General features: G+C 37.0%; 1 protein-coding gene across 2 annotated transcripts; it reads right to left on the reverse strand.

The window, feature by feature from the left end:
* Nucleotides 1-1,142: 1,142 nt before the first annotated feature.
* Nucleotides 1,143-25,634, reverse strand: LOC140842064 (transcription initiation factor TFIID subunit 2). Of its 2 annotated transcripts, XM_073209884.1 has the most exons (23): nt 25,464-25,634; nt 24,578-24,777; nt 24,233-24,386; nt 23,171-23,255; nt 22,996-23,087; nt 15,637-15,762; nt 15,504-15,557; nt 14,913-14,981; nt 13,461-13,558; nt 13,021-13,368; nt 12,811-12,898; nt 10,756-10,881; nt 10,583-10,639; nt 9,316-9,395; nt 9,186-9,228; nt 7,797-7,883; nt 7,168-7,257; nt 4,717-4,775; nt 4,550-4,640; nt 4,313-4,475; nt 3,926-4,109; nt 1,826-2,757; nt 1,143-1,735 (listed from the first exon to the last, which is right to left on the reverse strand). In XM_073209884.1, the coding sequence occupies exons 1-23, from the start codon at nt 25,617-25,619 to the stop codon at nt 1,293-1,295; spliced, it is 3,825 nt and encodes a 1,274-aa protein (XP_073065985.1). In that variant the 5' UTR covers nt 25,620-25,634; the 3' UTR covers nt 1,143-1,292. The 2 variants fall into 2 exon arrangements, with proteins under 2 accessions (XP_073065985.1, XP_073065984.1); XM_073209883.1 differs by having other exon boundaries at nt 1,144-2,757.
* Nucleotides 25,635-25,923: the final 289 nt, after the last annotated feature.

The following is a 25,923-nucleotide window of genomic DNA, read 5'->3' on the forward strand; positions in this document are numbered from 1 at the left end:
CATACCAAACTTGGTCGGTTAATTTTGTTTAAAACTTTATAAATTTATATTAATTATAATACAAGCCTTAAAATGACAAAACTTTTTAGAAATGCTTAAAATTAGTATGGAAGCGGTCGGCAACTGAGAAAACCAAGAAACGTGCACGCCACTTCACCTGGGAGTGGCCAAGCTTCGGCCGCCACGCACGACCGAATTTGCCTCTTCAGCTTGCTTCTGCCTTCCAAAAATAGTTTATCCGATAACTGTGAGAATGATCGATCGACACAATTATAAACTATGAAACATTTTGAACAAATTTTATGTTGTCACCGAACAAAATTCGTTAAAAATGATCGACCGACACAATTATAAATTAAGAAATATTTTGAACAACAAAAATTCGCTAAAAATTAATTAGAAAAACAAGTTAAAATTTTTTATCTCAGAAACAGTTTCAGAACTTTTCCAGAAATTGTTCTCTACCGACTCGAATTTTCTTGAAAGATTTGTGTCGTGTCCTCTTACACCTCCCGTAATGGTTTCTGAGTAAGAAATGACTGTTGTGTAAAAGTTCTATAATTTTTGAAGAAGTTTTGCTATTTTTTTCTCAATTTTTTTTTTTTAATTTCTACTATATTTCTTACACCACCATTTTTCTTACTATAGCAACCTTGGCTATATAAATTGTGCTAACAAATAGATAAACGAGTCCTTTTATAGGCATACTTGGCTACGGGTCTTAATGTTTGACACTTTGTTTTGGTCAGATGGCCAAGTGTCAAACTTCTAATTTATGAAATTAAAAAAATTAATCATTTATTATTATATATAAAATATATCATATTGATTATATTGCTTTATTGTTTATATTTTAGTATTTTAAATTATTAGCATTATTTATTACTATATTTTGGGGAAAATAATACTAAAAAAATTGGAGTTTCCAATTAATTTTTTTCATTTAAGCACCTAAAAGTTTTGGGGAGTTACAGATTAGTCATATTAATTTGCCTTCATAAATTATAAATTATGCCCTCACATTATTCTTTAAATAGTTTATCGAATATTCAAATTAATATATTATAATAATTAGTATTATAAATTCAACGCACAAAATATACAATCAAATAATATGTTTAAAATCAAATTTTTCGTAAAATCCTATTTATAAATTTAAGTCTTTAGGTCATAATGTTAAAATATTTTACTGTCAAATAGCGTTAGTACAATAAATTACTGGGATAATATATTTCATGCTAAATCGAAAGACAAATGTTGTACAGAGAAAAAAAATGGCCATTCTCATGGTGTCAAGGCTTGCCAAGCGAACGATTCTTCAGCTTGATTTTTATTTTACGGGATGCGGTACTTTGGGGAGTGTTTACACTGCTAGGAAACACAATCACCTCACTTGGTTCAGCTGGTTTTGACTGTACAGCCATATACTTTGTTCCTGCAGAAGATGCAGCCCCGGCCCCATCATCAGCTGCTTCTTGTCTGCTTTCGGTCAATTGTTCTTTCGCCTCCGATTCCGGTAAATTTGGTTTGTCTTCCCAATTTACTGTAGCAACCCTTTTTTCATGACTAGATAATTCGACAGGAGTAAATTGTGACCTGAGAGCAAGGAGTTTCGCCTTTTCCTTCTCTTTTCGCTTTTTTTCCTTCTTCTGCTGTTTATGTTGCAGGTGCTCTGGATCATCGGGGCGGCCATCCCTTTTTCGCTTGCTCTTTTTGTTCTTTTTCTTTCCCTTGTCTTCAGTAGAAACATGCAAATTAGTGCCAGCTGCACTTTGATCGGTGTCATTTCTACGGATACTGAAAGGAGCAATAGATGTATGTTCACCTGACTGCAAATCTATGTCGGTTTTCCCAGTGCTAGAAGGTAGATTATCATCAGGTTGAAGGTGCAAAATTACTGTGCTTGAGTCTGCAGTACACTGTAGTTCCTTCACAAGGTCTTTACCATCGATTGTAGGTTTGGCGCAGTCTATACTGGCAGTTACTCGAGAACCAACATCGTGGCAAGAATTGGCATCCTCGAAGTTTTGATTACTAGTGCTGATGGTCTCTGCAAAATTTCTTGGAGGAGCATCAACAGACACTGAGCTGCTTGCTCCACGATCAGCGTCATTATGTCCATCTTGAGATTTTATGGTTCTGGCGTTACAAGGATCCTCTGCTCGACAGGATGCAGCAGATTGTTTAACCCTTATTATAAGCTTTGGTTTCTTGGGTTCGTGACTGTTGGAAACAGTATCCACTTCTTTGGTAGCTTCTCCTGGGATCAAACTATCTGGTACAGGGTCCAAAGCTGGTTCCTTACCTTTATTAATGTTCAACGGTGCGACTGCTTTCATGGAAGCCTCTGTATCAATGAAATTGTCATCTAAAAAGTTAGTCACTGGATCCATTGGTTCTTGACTTTCTGGTGGCACCTGCACTTGAGGTATCATTATCAGATCATCTTCAGGAAGAAACAACACCAAATTCCTTTGTTCATCGGCTGGAGCATTTGTGATCATTTCAGCACCCAAAGTCACTGATCTATCAGGTCCAGGACTAGCCACTACTGCCTTCGGTGGTTCGTGATTTTCAGAATCTGTTTCTCTCTCACCACCTTCCAAATCTGATGGAACATGTGGATGGCCAGAAGAAGGCTCTGTAGGAATAGATTGCTTGATAAGAGCAGCAAAAATGTTTTTAAGTTCGTTGGAAGTCTTTGTGTGTCCCATCCTTAGAGTCTCGTCTCTTGGCACCCCATATAGTGTTGGAGCCCTAAATATGCGAGAAATTTCAACCAAAAAATATTCAAAAACCTTGCAAATGATTTCTTCTTCACCACAAATCAACATTAGAGGATACAGTGTCCATTGGCAGAATAAATAATTAGATAGCAAGATCAAAGAAAAACTAATGTTTAAGGAAACTTCTTAGTCTGCTGGGAGATTTTAACATGCCAAGTTCATTTTGTTACTATAGCTATAATCATACCATCAACGTTAGAAAAGATGGTTACCAATGTGCGGGGAAGATTGATTTTAGTTCACGTAAAACATGCATCCATAATTGTATTGTCATATAGATTTAGAACAAAAATATACGCTATATTCCCCAAAAAATTCATCAAGTTAACATACGACAAAGCTGAAGCACAAAATCTGAGTTCACATTCAATCACATAGCCAGACAACAATCGTTTTGAGAGATGTCCATCTTAGAAACAATTTTTCAGCACAGAGACCTGCTGGCTGAAACCACTTTTCCAACTATTAAATAAACAAAGAGATCCACAGATCCAAGTGTCCTATATCCTAAATAACCTGGTGGAAAAGCTTTTAGCTAATAGTCAAACGTTATACTTTCCATAACAGATACCGAGAGAGTTCATTTTGATCAATTAAACGATTTAGGTTTTGGCAATTCAACTTCAATTGATTAAACTGATGTTAGTTATCTGTCATCGTTAATGAGAGGTAAACAATAAAAGCTGCATCTATTTTTTCCATCATCTACATATGGCGTTTATACATAAAATATTCTTAAATAAATATTCTTGGGGGTTTCTAAATCCATTAAACATCTCTACAAACTACTAGCTACTGACACCCAAGAGCGTTGTGCAATTTACGTAGCTGACACCCTCATCTTTGGCAGCAACGGAACAAGGTAAAAGCACATTTAACACAATCATGTCAACATGCGGTATTTGAAACATAAGAAAAATGTACTGATACGACAGAAGCTAATCCTAAACCATTTATCAACTTCACCAAAATTTAGCAGCTGCTTCAAATACTTGACAAATTTGATGTAATAGACTACCCCATCAAGTCACAGAAAAAACTGAAGAAATAACCAAGTGTCAAACCCATTGTTCAATAAGTTAGTGCATAGCTTATATTACTTTAAACCATAGGCATCAAGGAAATGAAAATGTGAGCACCTTCCGGCAAGAACTTGCAAAATGCAAAAGATGTAGTGGCGAAGTATAATATTGTTAAAAGCCAATGGGCTCTCAAGCAACCGTAGGAAGGCCACAAGTGTCTCACTCTTAACATCCTTGTCACAATCAGATTGACCAGTCATTTGGCACAGTCGCAAAGCACAAACAGCTAATTTCATTTGCCCTAATGAAGAAGCGTGCAAACTGATTTAGAATGCATAACATAGCAAGTCAGATAAAACTAACCAAATAATGGGAGATGTAGATTGTTGAAAACTACAAAACGAGAGAAATCTTACTAAATTCTTCTGGAAGAGGGTGAAAATGAAATAAAATGAAAAGGCACCTTGAAGGTCTAGAGGAGAGAGTAGTGTGAGAAAAATAAACCTCGTAGGGACATCTCATCATTTACGTATTTGATGAACAGTGTCAACGCTGAATCGATTCCATGACATTGAAACTCAAGTTCAAGAAGCGATCTCTTAGCATCAACTTGAATTTGCCACGTCTTTGATGCCCAATAAGGCTTAATGAATTCAATAACATGATCCTAGATATCCCATCAAATACCATGTCAGACATCAAAAGCTCATAGAAACACCAACAAAGTATGTGGAAACTTACAAGAGGTATGAACTCTGATAGCTTTACTGCAATTCGAGTGAGAGATCGGATGCAATTAATTGTCAAAATTCCATTGTGACTGGGCATCAACCTATTATTCAACATTCCATACAAAAAATTATACATACACATGCATATTTTTTAAGCCAAAATTCAATTACTGGTACCTGTCAAATTGCAAAAGACGATCAAGTCGCTTCAGCAGGGAGGGCAAGTAAATAATGCTCTGTGACAGGATCAACAAACAGCAGAAAATTAAGCTACAAAACCAAATAAACGTTCCACTGCATAAATTGAGTGAAGCAACAGAATCAAATAAACGTTCGACTGACCCATACAACGAGAATCAGAAAAATTATATGAATCCCAAGAACCGAAAGTAACAATTTATACAAGATGTAGAACTCAACAAGAAGATTTTTATTAAACAATCTTTCCCTAGCTTTGCTAGACACCACTCTTAACAAAGAATTCTACTCTACCTTGACTATTAGATCCAGTGATTAAAATTAAGATGAGCATTTCCAATGACCATATAATGACTTTCAGCAAATAAACATTTCCACCCAAATCTAGCAATAGATAGGAGCATCCTATGCAGAGCTCCATGTTAGAACCTCCAAGAAAAGAATTATGGAAATTTTCCGAGTATATTGAAATTATTGGTAAATTGTTTTCTCTAAAGCTTTTGTTTTCGCCGCAGGCTGGCCTACCCAATCAATTGCTGCTGCATCCAAAGGATACTATTGATGCTTAAAACAGTAACAGAAAATGGAAATTGGAACCAAATATAAGTGAAGCTACAAGTCTCTAGCATTGATAAAGATGCAAAGGTGTTCTTAATCTCTTCGTATGAACAAATCTTCATGATGTGTTAATCAGAGAGGAAACTTTCTTTGAGCAGGCTATACTGAAAGGAAGAGCAGGAATTACAAGTTGGGAAGGGCAGTCTCAGCAAAAGAAAAAAAAGGCTCCTGGGATGACAGAGATTGTATTCACTTTCCTATTTCCTATCTTCAATGTAGAGAAGTTTTTTTTATATAGGAAATTATTTTATATTCATTCACTGGAAGCAATAATTATGGATGGCGGGCAAGCGATCCACATAGAAAGAAACTAAAACAGACAACACGCCTGCATAAATCAACACCACATATAACATCAATTTCTCATTTAAATTCTACCAGCTTCCCAATCCAGCTAGATACCCAAATCGTAATCTTGTCCCAACACTCTTCAATTGAATCAATCGACTCTACTAAGTAGTCAAAAATCCGTCTATTCAGCTCCTACGATAGTTACCAACAAATACAATGATCTATTACTATCCAAAATATCACAACCCTTCTACCAAGATCATGTCCAAGATCTGACGCAAATAGCTCGTGCGAAGATCTTGGTGCTACCCAAACCAAGCTCATCTCCTCCAAAGCTCTAAACGAAAGACAACTTGTGAAGGAACAATGAATAAGTAGATGATCCTGAGACTCCACCTCATTCTGGCACAAAACACACCAATTCAGACATAGAGAACAGGAAGGCTATTTCTTTTGCAACATCTTTTATGTAGAGAAGTAAGAATTAATAAAAGTTGGTTTATCCCTTCCATTCTACTAGGGTTCGAGAATGGAATATAAAGCCGCCATGGAACGTTCTTCATCCACTACCAGTGGCGCCTCTCGTGTCATTGAGAATTCTTCTACCAATAGTATCCATGCCTGACTGGACCATCATCTTGTGTGGGCAATCAAAAAGTTAAAATTCTGAATGGATCCTTTGCCTCGATTGCAGGGAAAAAAATTGTTCCTATTTCCTGTTCACTCGTTCTCAAAGATGTCTATCATGTTCCATTATAGTTTTATGATCAAGTTTATTAGAAAAATCAGCAGGGATGATAATTGTTAACTTCACTTTCTTTCTTCTCGTAATCAATTTCAGGAGTTGACCTCCAGGAAGTTGATTGCAGATGCAATGCAGATGTGGTCCGTAACTCTTGCATCTCGGAACAGACTTTGGTAGACGAAAAACGACGGCTTGCTTCGGCTTTGTTTCTGATCATTGTGATATTTTCTATGACATCATCACTTCAGGCATCCAAATTTCATTATTTAAAGAACATGCTTCTAAAGTTGTTTCTAAATAAAAATCCTTCTATTTCTCAGTGAATTTTATAGTTTCGCTAAGCATCACCATGTTGTCTTTCTGTCACACGTGTAAAAAATCACAACCTTATATTTTAATTCAAAGTGATGTCTAGTGCCCTACGCAGATACCAACCTTTTGCAGAAATTGTTGGTTTATTACATTCGTTGATGATCATATTCATCTTATCTGGGTGTTTCAGATAAAAGATCAATCTGATGTTGCAAAACCGGTAATGCTTTGACAAAGCGAGGAGCATCAAAGCATGATATTCAAGTAATGTGCAGCCAGAAACCAAAATACAACAAGAATGTGATATGCATCTGTGCATTATGTAGAAGAAAGATCCTAGAGCTACAATCAATGCAAAACTAAAAACATCTATAAAACATAACCAGATTCATTGTGAAAAGAAATAGAAAGGTGAAACGAAGGAAGATTGGTAGCAAAAGACATTTAAGAACAAGATCGTGTACCTGCTGTCCAAATTCAAGTTCACCAACCGACTGAACCAATGCAGCAAGCCAGAAAACATCGGAGTATGTGTTCCCATTGTTATCATTGTACTGTGAGCAATCAGATTGATTAATAAAATAACAAGAGAATCAACTTTACCCTCTAAACAAGCAATTATGAAGAACTAGATAACTATATGCATGAAGTCTCGCTAAAATGATAACATTCCACTAAAACATGAATAAAGACTGCTGAGCAAAATTATATAATGATCCAAAAATAATTAATTAAACCAATCCCAGTCAGAAAAATTATTACAAGAAAATCCAAACAATTTGTAAAATATATTTACAATTTCATAAAAAAAGCATTTACATGTACATAATGAGATAAATTTCCTTCTGATTTGCAATATAGCTACATGAACACTGTGAAACCTAAAAGGATAGCCACACCTAATTCTCAACGTATTTTCAAAATACACATATTCTACAAGGCAAAAAATTGTACACTCGACCGGTTATACTTGGGACTTGTTCATAATTCAAAAATAACAGCAGCAGATCAGCACAGTAAGCATGGTGAAACATATCCAATGCGTGATCAAATTGCTCAAAATTCCATGGATATGCTCTGAACGAATAGATACCTTCAAAAGTTGCAAAATAAACTCAACAGATTCTCTCGGACTTTTCTTATCTGAAGATCTGACCATGGCTATGGCATGTGGTATAGCCTGAAATGGAACCAAAATCCAGCTGAGAGAGACATTTTGTCTAAGCAAATTTTTGATCTCATTTGTAAATGGCCTGACCCTGACAAACCCTCTAACGTGTATGAAACTCGAGGAAAATTCCAATTAGTATTTTTTTTATTTTTAAAATTTAATTATAATCCTTTCTGTTCACCCACAAGAAAATCTCAATTTTTTTATATTGCCAAGTGAAACCAAAATTTCATCAGAAAAATTGGAAAAGGGAAATTGGAGCGGAAGAACTTATGTTAATAACCCAAGCACTTTCTAATCAAAACAAGTTTAATTTTCTTTCAGATTTCCAGTAACCCAAACACATACTGACATATAAACAGGGTTCTAAAATTCGGCAGCCTAGGTGCTAGGCACCGGCCTACCGCAACAAAAAAGTGCTAGTCAGCAGAAAAATTAGTTTTTTTAAAAAAAAGAGGCTTTTGATTAAAAAAAAATGAAAAATAATTTTTTTATAGGTCATAAACCAAAGTCCAACAAAAAATACGCTTTGTTGGCTTGCCCACACACACCAAATTCATCTTATTATGTTGATACAGTGGAATCCACCTTGCGGCGCCAGGCCAGCGCCTAGAGAATTTTAGAACCTCGCATACAAATAGAGTAAGAAGTACAATTTAAGATCAGTTGATCATGAAGCCTCGGTTTTGGAGGTTGGAAGCTCAAATAACAAACAGAAACAAAGGTCAGACCTACTGTCCTTAAAAGCAAAACAACCCCTTTCACCTTGATCTAGATAAAGGTAATAAATAATACAAGCACAACAATAATTCAAGATCAAATGGCATTATGTTTGCTCTCATGCGGAGACAACAAAGCTAGCAAGAATTTCAAGTAGAATAATACATTATATACAAGGTATTCCCTTGTCACCCACAAGATGATTATCACCTAACAAGAGGTTGGCACAGATCAACACAAATTTAGCACATGGACCAACCAAAAGAAACATGGAAACATCAATTCATACATCACATTGATAGATGCGTCAAAGCAAAATTTTTAGGTAAATGATTTCTAAAATCTTCATTTCCTTATGGTCAAAGCACTTATTCAAGAGGTGAGGAGTATCGGTTGCGATTTATTTTCTTACATGCTCCAGGCCACCAAATGACAACCTTTTATAATCTTTACCAAGAGAATAAGGGAGGATGATGAAACACATTGCAAGAAGGGAAACACAACAGCAGCAGTGACTGCCAGAGGAAATTAATTAGACAAATACATGTATATGCCAACTAAAAACATTTAAATCCTACCTCACAGCATTACCTCAAGTACAAAATACTCCTGGAAATCATGAAAGTCATTTGGCCTAACAATTGAGAAGTGCATATTGATCAATAAAGTGACTTAACGACTCCATACTTACGATCTATATGAGATTGAACAGAGAATCTACCTGGGAAGGCCGATGTTGGGGTCGAATCTCCGACTTTTATAAAAGTTGATCAAATGAAGTAAGCCAGCCCAATCCGTGTCCTGATTAGATAGAAGTTAAGCCACACAACATAATCAAACAGAGACAAGTCATTAATTGATTACGGGGCCAAGAAGAACAAGATGGTGACATGGACATAATTACAAATAAGCGTCTCAAATGGATTACTAAAAACATAAATAAGACAAAAAGAAACAGTGGCGTTGCAGCCGTTATCTATAATGATAGGAAACCTCTTGCTCATGAGCTCATCTATCGTTCACATTCAAGAAAACAGATAAGCTTGACTCAACAAATGCGGAGAAGCTTGATTGTTCAATCAATGTTGAGCCCAAAGGTTTCTTCGAACATGCTAGAGGTATTAGATGTGGAGATCCCATCTTCCATGCCCCTGTTTTTATATCAGCTGATTTATTTTAAGGTCCTGGATGATCTGTTCTCCCAACATCCATCCATCCCCAAGGATTTTCCAGCTTGTCATATGCATGGAGTGATTCATAATTTTCTCCAAGGGGTATGCATCAATGTAATGAACTGTCACTTTACTTTGTGGATAAGCTCCCCTAGGAATATTAAGAACTATTAGCTTGTTGACCTGTTTTCATGATCAATCTCTCTCCTTATTTAGTACATTGATCGATCGCCTTATATCAGGATCTACTGAACCAAGCTAGGAAAAAATTCTTGGTTGGAACACCAGGCCACTATCGCCAAGGAGATTGACTGGCTCCTCTAGAAGAATCCATTAAACTTCTTAGCATGACATCAATTTACCATTTGAACAAGATCAGGTGAATACTTCGCACTCAAAAATCCATTCAGTCTACTTTGTTGCTGGACATATAGTATAAAAAGGATTTTCGTGCCCTTTATTCCCTCTCTCCCTCTCCCTCCCCTCCAGGATGTAGAAAACACTCTGCAACCATCTAGTTTGGCATCATTAATAATGGTTAGTGCAGTCTATATAACAAGGTCAAAGACCCAATACACGAGTAGGCTGCTTGGATGATATTTGTCAAAGGAGGAGTTTTTGTTTTCCTTTTTATTTGGGCGGCATGTTTTGCTGTTTCAAAGTTTGTCCCAAAGGAAGGGTTCGACACCCTTACATGCAATCTGTTTCGCTTATCAATACACCGATTGGGTCAGAATCAAAACTCATACACCAAGCACATTCACACGATTAATACATTTATCTACGACAAAATAAAAACAAAAGAATGAAGTATACCTCAGATGATGTATTGGCCAATGCATATGCCGCCTGTATGCGGACTCTCCAGAAACCCTGAATGACAAAAGTGAAATCACGAATTCAAGTGACTAGAAAAAGAAATGCATAGTAGCAAACCACAATTGTGCAAGAAAAAATATTTTATATGAGCACAAAGTTTAAAAAAAAACCTTTGAGTCACTCAGAAAGTTACTTAGAGCATTAACAACAGAAAATGGTAGCTGTGGCAGCGTTTCTAGCACTGCTATGGCTTGTGCTTGAGCAGTAACGTCCTTGTCCTTCTCCAGCTGATTTATCTTCAAAAGAAAAGGTAAAAGCAAATGCAACAGTTTAATCACGGAAGTTGAAGACAATTCAACAGAACTCAATTGTGAGTACCTGTTTATCTGCATTTTGTTATAGATAGAAATTACTGTTTGGAAACTTGTTTGGCCTTGGTGATTGTTGAAAATAAGTTCGAATTAATTTTTCATTGACCTAGTTTTCTTTTTATTCCAGTAACTCATTTTCATTATCCAAAGAGTGTAAATGTGTAATATTATTTTAGTGCACAAAGACAAAATAGGAACAAAAAAAATAAAACTAGGGAAAACACGGATTTCCATAAAAATCCAAAGAAATAAAACTTTGTCCCAAAATAAAAATTAAAGGGAAACCACAGAAGTCAGAGATTAAAAATGAGAGAGTGATACAAAACCTTTTTCCAAAACAAGTTCTCCGGCCAGATCACATTTGGATGGAATATTCCATAGTTGTTAAAAATGAGTGCCTGATTGCCTAGGCGATAGGCGGAGCCAGGCGCATGGCTTAAGACAAGCGCGCACCTTAGCCCAGGCGCAATGCCTGTGTGAGGCGCAGAAAAGTGTGCCTTATGAATGTATAAGGCGTGGTACAGTTGACAAAGCCAATCCCAAACAATTTGAAGCCCAATTACTAAAGCTCATAACTATTTTATAACTGGAAAACCTTGCGTGCATTTATTGGTATGTAGACTATATTATCTCTCCCAGTCTCCCTCGAATTTCAGACTCTAATTATACCGTTACACAGCAACAAAAAATCAGAAATACTATGTGCAAAAAAATAGATTTGATTTCTTACTTTCTACTGATTTCAATCAGCCACTTGTAAACCATTATTGAAGTTTTATTCCTTAGTATATAAATCAATATATGTCGATTTTTAAATTTATGTCAAATGCGTTTTAGTTCGATAAAGCGCGTGTTTCGCCTTGCACATCAAGCCCCAAGGAACCCTAGCGTTTTAGTGCGCCTTGCGCCCCAAATTACCATGGAACATTCTTCAGTCTGCTACGAGTTCTCATATCTTAACAAAAACATGCATATACATTTATTATGACGGAAATCACTCATTATTTATTTATGTTACTATTGCATCATTGCAAACAAAATTCTAAACATAGATAAAATGGAAACAAAATCCTTACAATTCATGTTAGAATCATGACAATCAGCTGTGTGACAAAGAAAACAACTACAAAATGTTGTGTTCTCAAATAAATTCTGACATTGTTTAAAACATCAATTTAAAACATCAACTACAAAAAATTAAAATAATTAACAATTCTTATCATGCCAGACATTTGAAGCAACCTTTCTAAGAGCACACGATAATAATTTTTGTTTATTCCTGAAAGTTGGCATAGGAATTCATAAATTAACTCAATTACAAAGAAATGTTATGATAATAGCTTGTGCTTTTCCCACTAAGTAATCTCATTCAAATAATAGTCCAATATGATATATCTTTATCATTTAAATAATTCATGATTAAATTGATTATAATTCTTGGTAAATACTATTTTATTATTTCAAAACAATTACTTTCTAAGTGAATTAAATAACCAAATGCAGAACTCTACAAATACTCGAGGCGACAAAAATTATAGTGAAATTTAAACAAGTATATGCGCACACCAAACAAAATTCTGTTAACTAGATTAATAAGTAAAACTAAAATTAACCATTTTAACATAATTTCTTCAAAACTCTACAAATACTTGAGGCGACAAAACTTATAGTGAAATTTAAACAAGTATATGCGCACACCAAACAAAATTCTGTTAACTAGATTAATAAGTAAAACTAAAATTAACCATTTTAACATAATTTCTTCACTAGTTTCTTATGTAACATTCGCCATAAGAAACTCATCTACTTACAACAAATAACAGTAATGTAAGTGCTATGGAATAGCATACTCACCCACATTTGCACAGGTTGGTTAAAATGAACTTCAGCAAGATACTCCATTTCTGGATCCGCTTTAAGCCACAACAAGGGAGAATCGGAACTGCAAGTTCACACAAACAATATGAGAAGATGCTATCAAGCCTGTCTTTAAGTTCTAATTTTCTGGACACGCTTCACAATTCAAAGAGCAGCCACACAAGCATGCTAATTTAACTCACGTACTTTAACCGCACATCTGAGGTGGCCACAGCATCACCATTATCATCAGAACCATCAGCCTTCAATCCCTTTTTGGTTTTCTGAAAGCGCTTTGCAGCAAGTTTTGAATGACACTGAATTTCCAGCAGTTGCCATGGTTCACCAGTCATTGGTAATATTGGATGGTCATACATTCCATCAAGCTCATGAACCCGTATACTCATCATGCCAGGCCACCCAATGCCACCTTCTCGATTTTCAGAATCAGGGTCGAAATTATCGACATCTTTCCATGAATCTGGCCTGGACGTACATCCTCGCAGTGCAGCTAATTCAACCATATTTTTTCTTTTGTTGTACGAAAATCCCATTCTAAATGCAGCCAATGGTAAAGATAAAAGACATCAGAGAGAACAGCCAACAGCTCAGAACAAACAAAAAAAAATATCCAGCAAGAATCATACTTTAGCACCGGACAACCACAAGATCCAACCCAGCGAGGAAAAAACTCCTTAAGAAACGGGCGCTCGAGGTTTCCAATTTTATTAGCGAAGTGCCGAAACTGCCAGGTAAAGCCAAAGAAATTTCGAAGTATGTTTCATCAACAAAGTTAAATTCATATAAATTCAATGATAATTTCAGGAAGCATTAATTTATGAAATGGATGGGTGAATCAATGGAATAACTATTAAACAGACAAATGATGTCCACTAAACAAAAGGAAGGGATATATCGCTAGGCAAGTAGCGGTGATTATTCATTCTCCATACAAACATCTAAAACTGGATTGCAAATAATTCGGAGTTTCAGAGTTTATCCATACTTGATCTTTTAAGAGACTGGACTTATGTGTATTGCTAATTTCGTGTTTTATCTTCGTTGTTAGTGGACCACTAGTCCGCTTCATGTAATTGAAAACCTATTTCTTCTTTATAATATCATCAAGTTTCTTATATAAAAAAAAAAAGAACGTCTAAAACCAGCACTAACCAGTTCTTGACGAGTTCAACTGGCCAAAGAAAATGTGTGTGTGTGGGCGCGCGTGTGAGAGAGGGAGAGAGAAGAAAATGAGCTGTTATAAAACTTCTTTTTTATTTGCTTTAGTGTTTTCAGAACCGGACCGGCCGTTTCAGGAACCGGTTCAGACAACTCTTAAAAACTATTTTACCAGTCAAGAACTGGTCGGACGAGTTAAAAATTTTTTGTCTTTATATATATATATATATATATTTGGATAAAGATCATGCAGCACTTGGGATTCGAATGGACTTTTCCTCTAAAATCAGGAGATATGTTTCTTATGGAACATGGCTAACTTAAAGGAAAAGATCTAAATCATTTCTGGCTAACCATTATTCATTGCTTATTTTGGTCGATATGGCTGGAACGCAACAACAGACTATTCAATGACATAGAAGAGAGTTCGGACAATCTGTGGGAATCAATTAAGATCAGAGTGGCAAGATGGACAGTGGCGACACAAGCATTTAAACATCTGATTATGTCGGATATAGTTAGGGATTGGCGATTCATATCATGTTGATTGTTAACTAGTCACAAGCTAGTCCTTCTATATTTACTAGCACTTTTTTTGTGGATGGCTTGTCCACTCCTTATTGTAATCTTAACTTATTATTATCAATAAAGTAGTTTCTTACCAAAAAAAAAAAAAAATTACCAATAATAAGATTATAATCAAGTACGAAATAAGTCCATTTGTTTATCATTTCTTAAGATAAAAATCAAATCGCACTAGCAACGGTTGAAGCTACCAATTACATGTCCAAAATGGAAATTTAAACACCGACACATACTTGGCTATGACCAAAATTTTCTATCTCGGATGAAACAATTATGATGCAAAAAATACAAAGTACCACCAGAGGTACATCGGGTAAAAAAGCTCATAAAGTTACCTCTTTGGTACTGAGAGTTCTAAAAGATCGATATCCATCTCGAGCCCGTGAAACAATGTTTTGTAGAATCTGTAATTGAAGTTTAACTATCATCAACTAAAAGTCACATAATAGTCCAGATATAACAGGTGAATAACATAATGCTCGTCGGTCTTGCTAACAAGATAGATATCAATAAAAAATATAAGTTATAAAGAGTGAAAAGCATGATGTTACCCACATTTTAGAAAATGGGTTTAAACGGAAAAGGGGGTTTCCAAAAAGAAATATGTGGAAATGTTCTATAAACCAGCAAACAATTAAGTTAGATGTCCAATACATCTCTCAAAAATACATGTGCTAAACAGCTAAAAGTATAACGGTCTTAAGGCTAAGATGTCCCTCTGACGCAAGGCCTATAACTCAAATAACAAGTCCATGGCATCTACATCAGCAACAAATGCTAGAATCATGAGGCCCAAAAACAAGATTGAACCCAAAATTGAAAGAAAAAGAAAGTTATACTGCAGAAATATTACATTACTTACGACTCATAAAGCATTAAATTTGGTACTTTCCCATAAAATTGAAGTTTAACTTGCTGGTTCTTACTTTACGAAAGGACTCAGGACCCATCTGTTTTTCCAACATCTGGAGGACTGCCACCTGTTACATAACGTTAGTGTCAGATAGAAACAAGAAGCTAGAAATCTATATCAGTTTTACCATGAAAATTACGGCTTACAGATTTCCATGATCTTATTTTTCCATAAAAACCAATAGATTGGGTTCCATACAAATCTTTAGTTGCAAGAGTGGAGTTCAAGGCAGTTGCCCCACCATCATCTGCTTGGCAAACAGCACAATTAGCCTGAAACAAAAGTAAAAGCATGAGGAACAGTTGAATCAACCAAGTTCCTCATACATGAAAAACAGAATCCACCCAAAGTAACTTTCAATTCTTTTTTTCACTAAGATCAATCGTTCCTGCACACCATCCAGAATTTGATACTTCTGTAAGACTGGTTTGTGTTACAACAAATACACACAAAAATTTAAAATAAGGTGAAAAGAAGCTCAAAAATGCTGGGGACATTCCCCGGCATTTTCTATTGCAGGTAACTGTAAAAAGTCCCCTTCATTTCACCTCTATATCTGAAATAAATTTTCTATGAAAGACCCACCATTTATTTCTAACACCATATATGTTCTTCTGCTGCTCCTTTCTCTTCTCGTAATATATTTTCTTTTTTATTTTTTTGATAGGAAACATTAATATATTATATTAAAACAAAGTTACAACAAAGGCTTGGATAAGTAATCCACCGCCAAATTACAATAACGATAAGAAAGCCTAGCAACTAATCATCTTAAGCAATGAATTCTTTATCCCAAGAACAATAAAAACTCAATACAATATCAAACGAGAATGAATTTCCAGTCTCTCACTAAATCCGAAACCCTTAGGTGAGAATATTGTTCCAAATTTGAAGCCCACGCTGCAATCCTTATCTTTATTTTTTCCCATACTTGCTCGACGGAATCCTCAACATCCTCGAAGATTCTTTTGTTCCTTTCCAACCACAAGGACCAAAATATGAAATGTATAATAAGGTGCCAGAAGTCGCTGGTTTTTTTTTGGTTTTGACTCCCCGAACCCGAGTAGAACAAGTCCGTAGCGTGTCTCGGAGCCACCCATTGCAAGCCCAACTCTTTTAAGACTTTCGACCAAATGACAGTAGAAAATGGACAATGCAAGAGTAAATGGTCCTGGTCCTCTTCATCACTTCGGCATAAGCAACACCATTGCGGCTTCAATACACATTCCTTCCACCTCTTCTGCACCGAGTCGCACGTAGGAAGTTTACCCAATGCCACGATCCACGAGAACATCTTAACCTTCTGTGGGACTTGTACTTTCCAGATATTATTAGAAATACAAGAGGAATGGAAATTAGAGTGAGTAAAAAACGAGTTGTAAAAGGAACTGACAGAAAACAACCCCGAGGAATCACCCAACCATACTCTGTAATCCTCTACCCCCATCTGCAATCTAACACACTGTAACACAGTCATCAACTCAGTAAATTCCTCGAACTCCCTCTCACTAAGATCTCTTCTAAATCTAACATCCCAAACTATTGACGAAGAATTCCCAACGCTAACAACCTGGAAGAATCGATTGATTAGCTTATTGGTATCAACTGAAATGCGAAACAGAGAAGGGAATCTAAATTTGAAAGAAATCTCACCCTCCCAAACATCCTCCCAAAAGCGAATATTATTCCCCTGCCTAGGCACTAGCCTAACTAGTTGATGAAAAGACTGATAAGACCGAGAGATGCACTTCCAAGGGCTTCTGTAAGTCACTTTGACCGCCAACCCCAAATCCCACCCATTATCCTGAGTCCCGTATATGCTCTTGATAATTGCCTTCCACAAATTTCCACTATCCATCGATCCTCTCCACCACCATTTCCCAAGTAAGGCCTTATTTCTTAGGCAAATATCTCCCAAACCTAATCCGCCTTTGTCCTTAGGTTTGCACACTTGCTTCCATCCGACGACATGACAATGTTTCTCGCCGTCACCACCATCCCACAAAAAATCCCTCATCAATTTCTCCATCAATGCAGCCACCTTCTTCGGAACTTTAAACAATGACATGAAATAAGAAGGCATCGCACAAAGCACGCTCTTAATCAAAATAAGCCGACCACCCCTGGATAAGAAAGCTTTTTTCCAAGTAGCCAATTTCTTGGACATCTTGGTGAGAACCGGTTCCCAAAAGACCAGGTTGGTTGGATTGCCCCCCAATGGCAACCCTAAGTACTTGATAGGCCAATTCTCCTTTTTGCATCCACTAGACAAGGCCAAATCATCTACTTCTTCTTCCGAACAATTCAATCCCAAAACCACACTTTTCCCTAAATTAATCTTCAACCCAGAATATTTTCCAAATCGTTTGATAATCTCTACCAAAGCCAACAAATCATTTTTTGAATTACCGAAGAACAACGTATCATCTGCAAATTGAAGATGCGATATACCAACCTTCTCCTTACCAACTTCGAATCCCTCAATTAAATTCTCCTTCCTTGCCTTGTCCACCATCCTCCCCAATCCATCAACCACTAGATTAAATAAAAACGGTGATAGCGGATCCCCTTGTCTTAATCCTCTTCCCCCTTTGATTTTCCCACACGGTTTCCCATTAATAAAGATTGAGAAAGATACATTTGACACACATCCCCTCATCCATCGTCTCCATCTCTCCCCAAATCCTTTCCTTCGAAGAACAAGATCCAGAAACCTCCAATCGACATTGTCATACGCCTTTTCCAAGTCTATTTTCAGCACCATACCTTTCTTTTTTTTCCGACGATATTCTTCCACAATTTCATTAGCTATTAGGCAACAATCCAATATATGTCTTCCTTTAATAAAGGCACTTTGATTTTCCGCGATCGTTTTCCCCAAAATTCCTTTCATTCTGTTCGTTAGTACCTTTGCCAATATTTTATACAAGCTCGTAATCAAACTTATCGGTCTAAAATCATTTATCTTCCTCGCATCATTTTTCTTTGGAATAAGACATAAGTAAGTCTCATTAGTAATCCCATTAACAATTCCATCTTTGTAGAATTCCGCAAAAACTTTCAACAAATCCACTCGCACCGTATCCCAGTTACTTTGAAAGAATGCCATCGTAAAACCATCCGGCCCCGGTGCTTTTGAACCATCACTGTGAAAAACTGCTCGTTTGATCTCGTCCTCATCGAAAGATTTTTCCAGCTCCTCAGCCTCAACTTGATGTAAAGGGGACCACTCCAAACCATCTAGACCCCTTTCCACCTCCTCAACACTAAATCCATCACTATCCGATTCCCTAAACAAATACCCATAGAACCCTAAGATTTCCTGTTCGATTTGTTTTGCATCTGTGACCACCCTTCCGTCATCCAATTCCACTTTCTCTATCAAAGATCTACTCCTTCTGTGATTGAGCAATGAGTGGAAGAATTTCGAATTTTGATCCCCCTGCTTTAGCCACTTAATTTTCGCTTTTTGGCTACTGATCTGAAATTGTTTAAAGGCTACAGTTTCCAACTCACACCTCAAATCCTTCCTCTCCTGGTTCAAATCTTCTGACCAACTACCTCGTGTCTCAATCCCATCCAACCGATCTATCTTGTTGGTCAACTCATTGAACTTGACCCCCACGTCTCCAAACACTTCTTTATTCCAAACCGATATTTTTTTTTTGTATGTTTCAATTTTTGCATGAATTTATACCCTTCCCACCCCTGGCATACCCCATCCGTCCACCACATTCTGACTTGATCTTTAAATTGACGATGTGATAACCAAGCATTTTCAAATCTAAAGGGTGAAGGTCCCCATTTCAGCTTGGTATCATCCAGTAAAACAGGACAGTGATCCGATGTGATTCTCGGTAACATTGTTTGTCTAACCGTAGAGAATAAATCACTCCAACCTCCTGAGAAAAAGAATCTATCCAGACGACAACAAATTGGCACCGCTCTGAAATTAGACCAAGTGAACTTCCCATTGATTAACGGTGGATCATGGAGCTCCAACTCTTCCACCAACGCATTGAAACATGACATACTAGTAGTTACTGATTGGCTATTCAATTTCTCCCCTACATTCCTCACCACATTGAAATCACCCCCTAAACACCAATTATTTCCACAAAGCGTTTTCAATCCCGCTAGTTCATCCCAAAAGTTCTCTCGAAGCGTCGGTGTAACTGGGCCATAAATTGCTGAAAACCACCACGTAACCCCTTCATTTTGTTTGATTTCAATTGAGACAGAGAACTCCCCAATCAAATTATTAAGGACGATAATCTCGCGAGGATCCCACAACACAAGAATGCCTCCTGAACTTCCAACCGATGGCAAACACACCCATTCAACAAATCTAGATTTCCACACGCTTGCAACGAATTTCCTATCGATTATTTCACGCTTTGTTTCCAGAAGAACCACAATGTCCGGTTTTTCATGCCTAATAACTGTCTTGACCAACTGTCTTCTTCTCACTGCCCCACCTCCTCTGATATTCCACGAGAATAGCTTCATAAATTAACGCTAAAACCCCTCGACTGACTTCCTGTATCGTCGTTTGAGTCACAAAGAATTCTTTTTTCCTCATCCTCAGAATTAACAGAATGCCTGCTATCCCTTTTAATCCTCTGCTCATCACACTCAGTTCCTGTATCCACCCTTCCTTCACAATTTTCCTCCCCCACCACAGCCATTGGTAGTACATCTCTCTCGTAATCAGGCTTACCATCAACCCGGCCTAGCCCCCCTCCTAAAAAACCACTAGAAATACCCAAAACTGGAAATGAAGAAGGAAGAACAGATTGAAATGAAGAGGAATGAGATAGATTAGAATTTTGAATACGATGAAGTACCTGTCCCACATTAGGCATCGATTTTTCTGGTGTATTAGGCTTTGAGTTGTTACCTTCCTCCGATGAGAAAAACCCCGCCAAGTCTACTGGTTCAGCTTCTTCAGCTTCAACAGATTCTTCATAGTAGAGTGAGCTGTTACTCTCTGATTCGGAGTAATAAATTTCCGCTTCCTTCATTTCATCTTCTGGGACATCAGTCTCATTTCCCTGTAAATCTTCCAAATGATCATCCAAGTTCGGCCGATGGTCTCCCCCGATATTTATATCCATCACTGGCTTCCCCACCGACACAATTGACTCTTGCATCTCCTTATCACCCATCTTTCCTCTTCTGCAGTACGTTTTCCAAAATCTATTCATCTTAGTGCTAAACCTCTCATTATCGATCGAAGAACCGTGGCCACCCTCCTGCTGCTTATTCATGGATTCAATAGAACCTGCTCTGAATTTTGTTGCAGCTTTTGGATCGATATTGCTCAAAATAGTGGTCACTTTTCCCCCTTGTGAATGTTGCATTGTAGATGGAGCTTTATCTGGAATTTTTGTCTTTTCCTTTGATATATGGAACCCACTTGTAACTTCCAGCTTCTGTCCTGAACCTGCTGATTCATCTCTGACCTTTATGTCTTCCGTGAATTTTTCTTGTCCTAAAGAATTTTTCTTGTCCTTGTTTTGCATCTAATATAGCTTTTCCTTTAGGCTGCTTGCTGTTTAATACCTCCTGTGCAAGAAGATTCCTGTAAATGTTATTATTTCCCCATCCCGCCATCATTTTTTTCCCATTCACTAAGACTTGAGCGTATGTCTGCCTTTCGTATTTCTCATAACCATTGATGTCAAAGGATTCCACCCTAATACTGATTCCTATGTTCCTCCCTTCCATTGGTATATTCATCTTAGTATGAATAAAGCCTCCTTGAGTACCTTTCACCTTTATCTTCGCTGCCCCGAGAACCCTGAGATGTAGAGTGTCAACGCTGATAGTCAACAATCCCCCGCATTGCTCACCAATCAGTTGGAACGTAGCAGGAGACCATAGATCCCAAGGCACCCCACTAATCCAAATCCAGCTATTACAGCATCTTTCCATCGGGTCCTGCATGTTAACATCTTCAGACCAGCCTTCGAATTCCAAGGTCACTCCGTAATCAAAAAATCCTCTTTTCAAATTGACGAAATAGGAGAACTCAGCCGCATTGGAAGACCACCATAGTGCTTTATTTGCTTGAAAAGGAAGTAGCTCAATTTTCCTTTGTGTTTCTTTCCCAAGCACTCTTTCGATTAATTCCCAAGAAGAATTAACTCTATCTCTGGTTACTATGATTGCCTCATTCCAGTTCTTCTTCGTTCTCACCTTATCGCAATCTTCCGGCACTCTAGTCGTTTCCAAGTTAACATTCCTCCCCTGAAAATTCATCTGTTGCTGATGAAGCTTCGGCTTCAATTTTTCTGCACCTGGAACACGATTAAAACTCGGATTCCCCTTGTAGAAATTCCCTGCCATCAACTTGTCCAGTGCATTTGTAATTTTTATCCACCCCTCTAAATTAAAACCACTAGGAACAATCGTAGACTGTCTTCTTCCATGAATATTGTACTTGGATAGCTCTATAAATCTTCCACGTTTATTATCAAAAACCTGTGTCGTGATAACCGCATTCTTGCCTCTAAACCTGCGAAAGTCCGAGCCTGACTGATACGAATCAGTGTACTCCCTGAATCTTTGACTAATCCATCGCGCCTCATCACACTCGAAGTCCAGCATGTAGCTGGTTTTCCTTGTGCGCTCTGACCACCAAATCGACCGACCCACATTACCCAATCTCAGGGAGAAAGTTTTAAACTCAATCTTTACCGTTTCTTCAAAAATACGTATCTTTGGATCATAGAAATCATGCCGCCGATTCCTGGAATAGCTCGGAATCATCTCGGCGCTGAACCGGCAGCCGTGCTCCGGTACCGACCAGCGCTAATACCGATCGACGAAGGAGAATGACTAAGGATTAAGATGGAATATTGGTGACGAACGAGAAAGCGGGGTGCACAAGGGAGAGAGCATTTTCAAAAAATTCTCTCTCTAGGGCTCACAAATTTGAAAGTTTTTCACGTATATTCGTAATATATTTTCAGTCAGTTGAATACGTCAAAACTATGTATTCCAATAAATTTTTTAAATTATTTCAACTTCTTTGTTGGCAAAGAAAGTTGGAACTTTCATACAAATATATGCAGGTTCAAGTAATGACACTTTTAGGTTGTAATTTGAAATTTTCTGAAATAGAGTAAAGTATGACTACTTAAAAATGGACTGAGAATTAAGAAAAACAGACAGAGTAATAGTTCATATTTTAGCACAAAAATTCTTTTAAATAGTTTTAAAATAATTCTGATTATTCATCAAATAGAGACATGATGCAGTGAAGTCGTGGGAGGTTGCTAAACTCGTTAATATAATGAGCATGTGCTACATCTAAGTGGATGGAAACAAGCTAGTTTAGGAGGGTTGGCAATTTGTCTCTTCCAGGATGGTAAATTACTCATTTTACCATGACATGTTTATGACTTTATCTACAAAATAATTAACTTAACAGAAGTTATATTACTGTTATAGCAGAAATAGGCAGACACTACAGAATGTAATTCCAAAGCACTGCAAACCTTGTACCGCCGATAGCGTGCTTCGTTATTCCCCAGAAACCTCTTGATAAAAGAATCAGTTAGAAACCCGGCAAGCCCATCCAACAACCACTCTGATTTGGCGCCATATAGTAAACAGACCAAAATGAGATTTTTACACTTTTACAGGTGCAAAAGTATAAAAGGAGGACGCTACCATCAGTTGAAGCTTCAGGAGTGATAAATACTCCAAACCACTGTCTGGCAAGGGAATCTGCTAGGCTAATCCTCGTCTCCAATGTCTGTTCAGAAAAATTGAACCCATCATTAAAGGAGAGAGAGAGAGAGAGAGAGAGAGCGAGAGAGAGAAGTGTCCAAAATGGCAGGTTTGGATTAAAAGGGTCTTAGCTACCATATTTGGCATCATGCATGAAATTTTATCATCGGTGGATTGACTGCATGTGATGTCATGCTAATAAAAGAAGGAAGCAATAATATTTCTTGGATTTCTGGTCAAGATTACCGCAATTTGGAAATGAAAGTGAATTTCAATAAATTTGTTCGTATGAATCGTACTTATCAGTTCACATGGAAACTATCCTCTGAATTTCTTCTTTGAGAATACCAGCAGCCTTCTAAATTGCAGAACTGAATGTAGCATCAAACAAATACAAGGATTGGGTTTGATACAACATAAACTACAGTCCCGATCACACAACGTCAAGAAGAACAATGCTCGGGAGGTGCTAGATGTAATTAATACGTTCCATAATTCAAATGATCCTGATCTCGATGGAACTATCCTCCTACGCAGAACTTGGTAATATTAATGTGTACCCATACCATACACAGTTATGAACCTCAAATCGTTGGAGTTGACAGTGGCGCTCCAAAAAGGATATTGCTGGTGAGAAAAATGAGAGTTCATGAAAGGAATTATAATTCACTATGTTGCTTAGGAGGTAGGTTCCTATTTTAAAGCCTTTCAAAAAAGAAAGACAAACCTAGCGGCTACTCAATCCAAATTCCAACCAGACAATGAATTCAAGGATATGGCGTTTTGTAAATATTATCTAATATCTCTCATTCATACGGCTTTGACTCAGACAAAGATCATACTCATCTTCTTATCCTTCCTTTCATACAAGAAATAAGATGTGCAAACAAAGCAAGAAAGGAATTGGATGAGAGCTCATTTTCAGGAGAAATACCACGGCATAAAAAGAGATATAAGCTGCACAATGTACCACTCATACATCGACTTTTCTCATAAGCATACCTGGTCAATGAGCTTATCATCAAACAGCACATGAGAACTGAAGACACTTATAGAAGCTCCTAAGCTGCATGAGGATACTGCCATCTCAGGAGCAATGAACACTTGTGTGTATGAACCAAATGGAAATGATGCCGATAGGTAATCCTCGTAGTGGCTGTTGAGAAGTAAACAAAACAATATTTATGGTGCTAACGTTGACGAGTTGAATTCCAAGTAACAAAGACACTATATTTGTCTTGATCAAAGTAAGTCTAGTTCTCACCAAAAGACAAGACTTTTGAAGACTGGTGGTCATATTCAAGTTAGCGGGGAGGTCAAGACAGAAAGATCAACATTCAGAAATACCTGAAAGCATTGTAGAAAAATGCAACTGTGTTCCGTAGCTTTGACACATCAGCTGGAAGACAAATGTACGATAGCAAATTACAATGTGAATCATGGAGAACTTCAAATGGAGCAACAGCCAGAGAAATCCACTGAGCAGCAACAGGAACATCTACTCTATAAACATACGTCTTCCGAGGTGGATCATCCTTTGTCAAAACCTGCCAGAAAGAGGGGGAAAGCATTTCCAAAATCTAACAAAGCAAAAGAAAATATACACAGAAACTACTGACAGGCGATAAATTATAGACTAATCATAGTACAAAAGCATGTTTTAAAACAAGAGTGCGAATGGATGATGGAAGAATAATTCTAAGTAAAGAATGCTACAAATACATCCCGTTGTCAGTTACTTTCTAGTAATCAAATACAATGGTATATAACTAGATAACAAACTGATTGAAAGCACAGATCTACAGACCTAAAGTAATACATAATGGTTACATCATCAAAAATAATTTAATTTTTTTCTTCTTTTTTCTGCACTCACTGGCAATATACTATCTCTTACTACTCTTACTACCATCATTTCTCTAATTTGCATGCCAAGGAAAACATTCTATCACAAAAAGGCAACAACTGTCTTTGTGTAAAATGTCAATAAAGAGGTGATAAACCATCTTCTATAATATTTCTTTTCCCAAGACCAACAATGAGAGCATCAAATTCGAAGATACTTCAGAAACCAGAAATCCATACTAAGTACATTGCCTAGATTTTTCCTTGCCATAGTAACCTACAGATTTCATGTTTTATAGTTGATACATATTTTCCACGTATTGAATACCTAACAAGTGAAGGTGGTTATTGTTGCCAACAATGCATACTATGAGCAAATCTATCGAACCTGATGAAGCAAGGCTCCAGAGCTAACTGCAACAAGGTTATCGGCAACTGTAAATTCCAGGTCATAGCTACACAAAACACAGAAATTATCACTAACATAACACAAAGTCCATAAATTGCTGACAAGTTTTACACTTCGCCTTGCATCCAAGGACATGAATGCTATGATATTTATTACTTTAATTGACCCAAAATGGTAAATAATTTGCCATCAAATTTGATACTCAGAAATTAGTATCTACTGGCTAGATTTAAATAAGATGCACTTAATTATGTTAATGGTGATTAGGCAGCGATTAATTATCGATAATTTGTATCTTATGCCTCTTAAAAATTAGAACAGCTTCCAATAACTGTTCTTCAGGAGGATGCTCATATTTGCTGGCTAATGAAAAAGTATGAAGACAAGAAAACAAGGTACAAAGAAGAAAACAAGGGCAACAGAATAGACAATAAAACAA

Source organism: Primulina eburnea, chromosome 9, assembly GCF_022965805.1.
Source record: "Primulina eburnea isolate SZY01 chromosome 9, ASM2296580v1, whole genome shotgun sequence".
NCBI classification, from domain to species: domain Eukaryota; kingdom Viridiplantae; phylum Streptophyta; class Magnoliopsida; order Lamiales; family Gesneriaceae; genus Primulina; species Primulina eburnea.

Coding starts and splice junctions, on each gene's coding strand:
- LOC140842064 (XM_073209883.1), bottom strand. CDS start 25,619: ATGTCCTTGGATGCAAGGCGAAGTGTAAAACTTGTCAGCAATTTATGG. Junction 24,387..24,577: donor TTTTTCTACAATGCTTTCAG/GTATTTCTGAAT, acceptor ACTTCTCAACAG/CCACTACGAGGATTACCTAT. Junction 7,884..9,185: donor AGGAGTATTTTGTACTTGAG/GTAATGCTGTGA, acceptor GTTCCATTTCAG/GCTATACCACATGCCATAGC.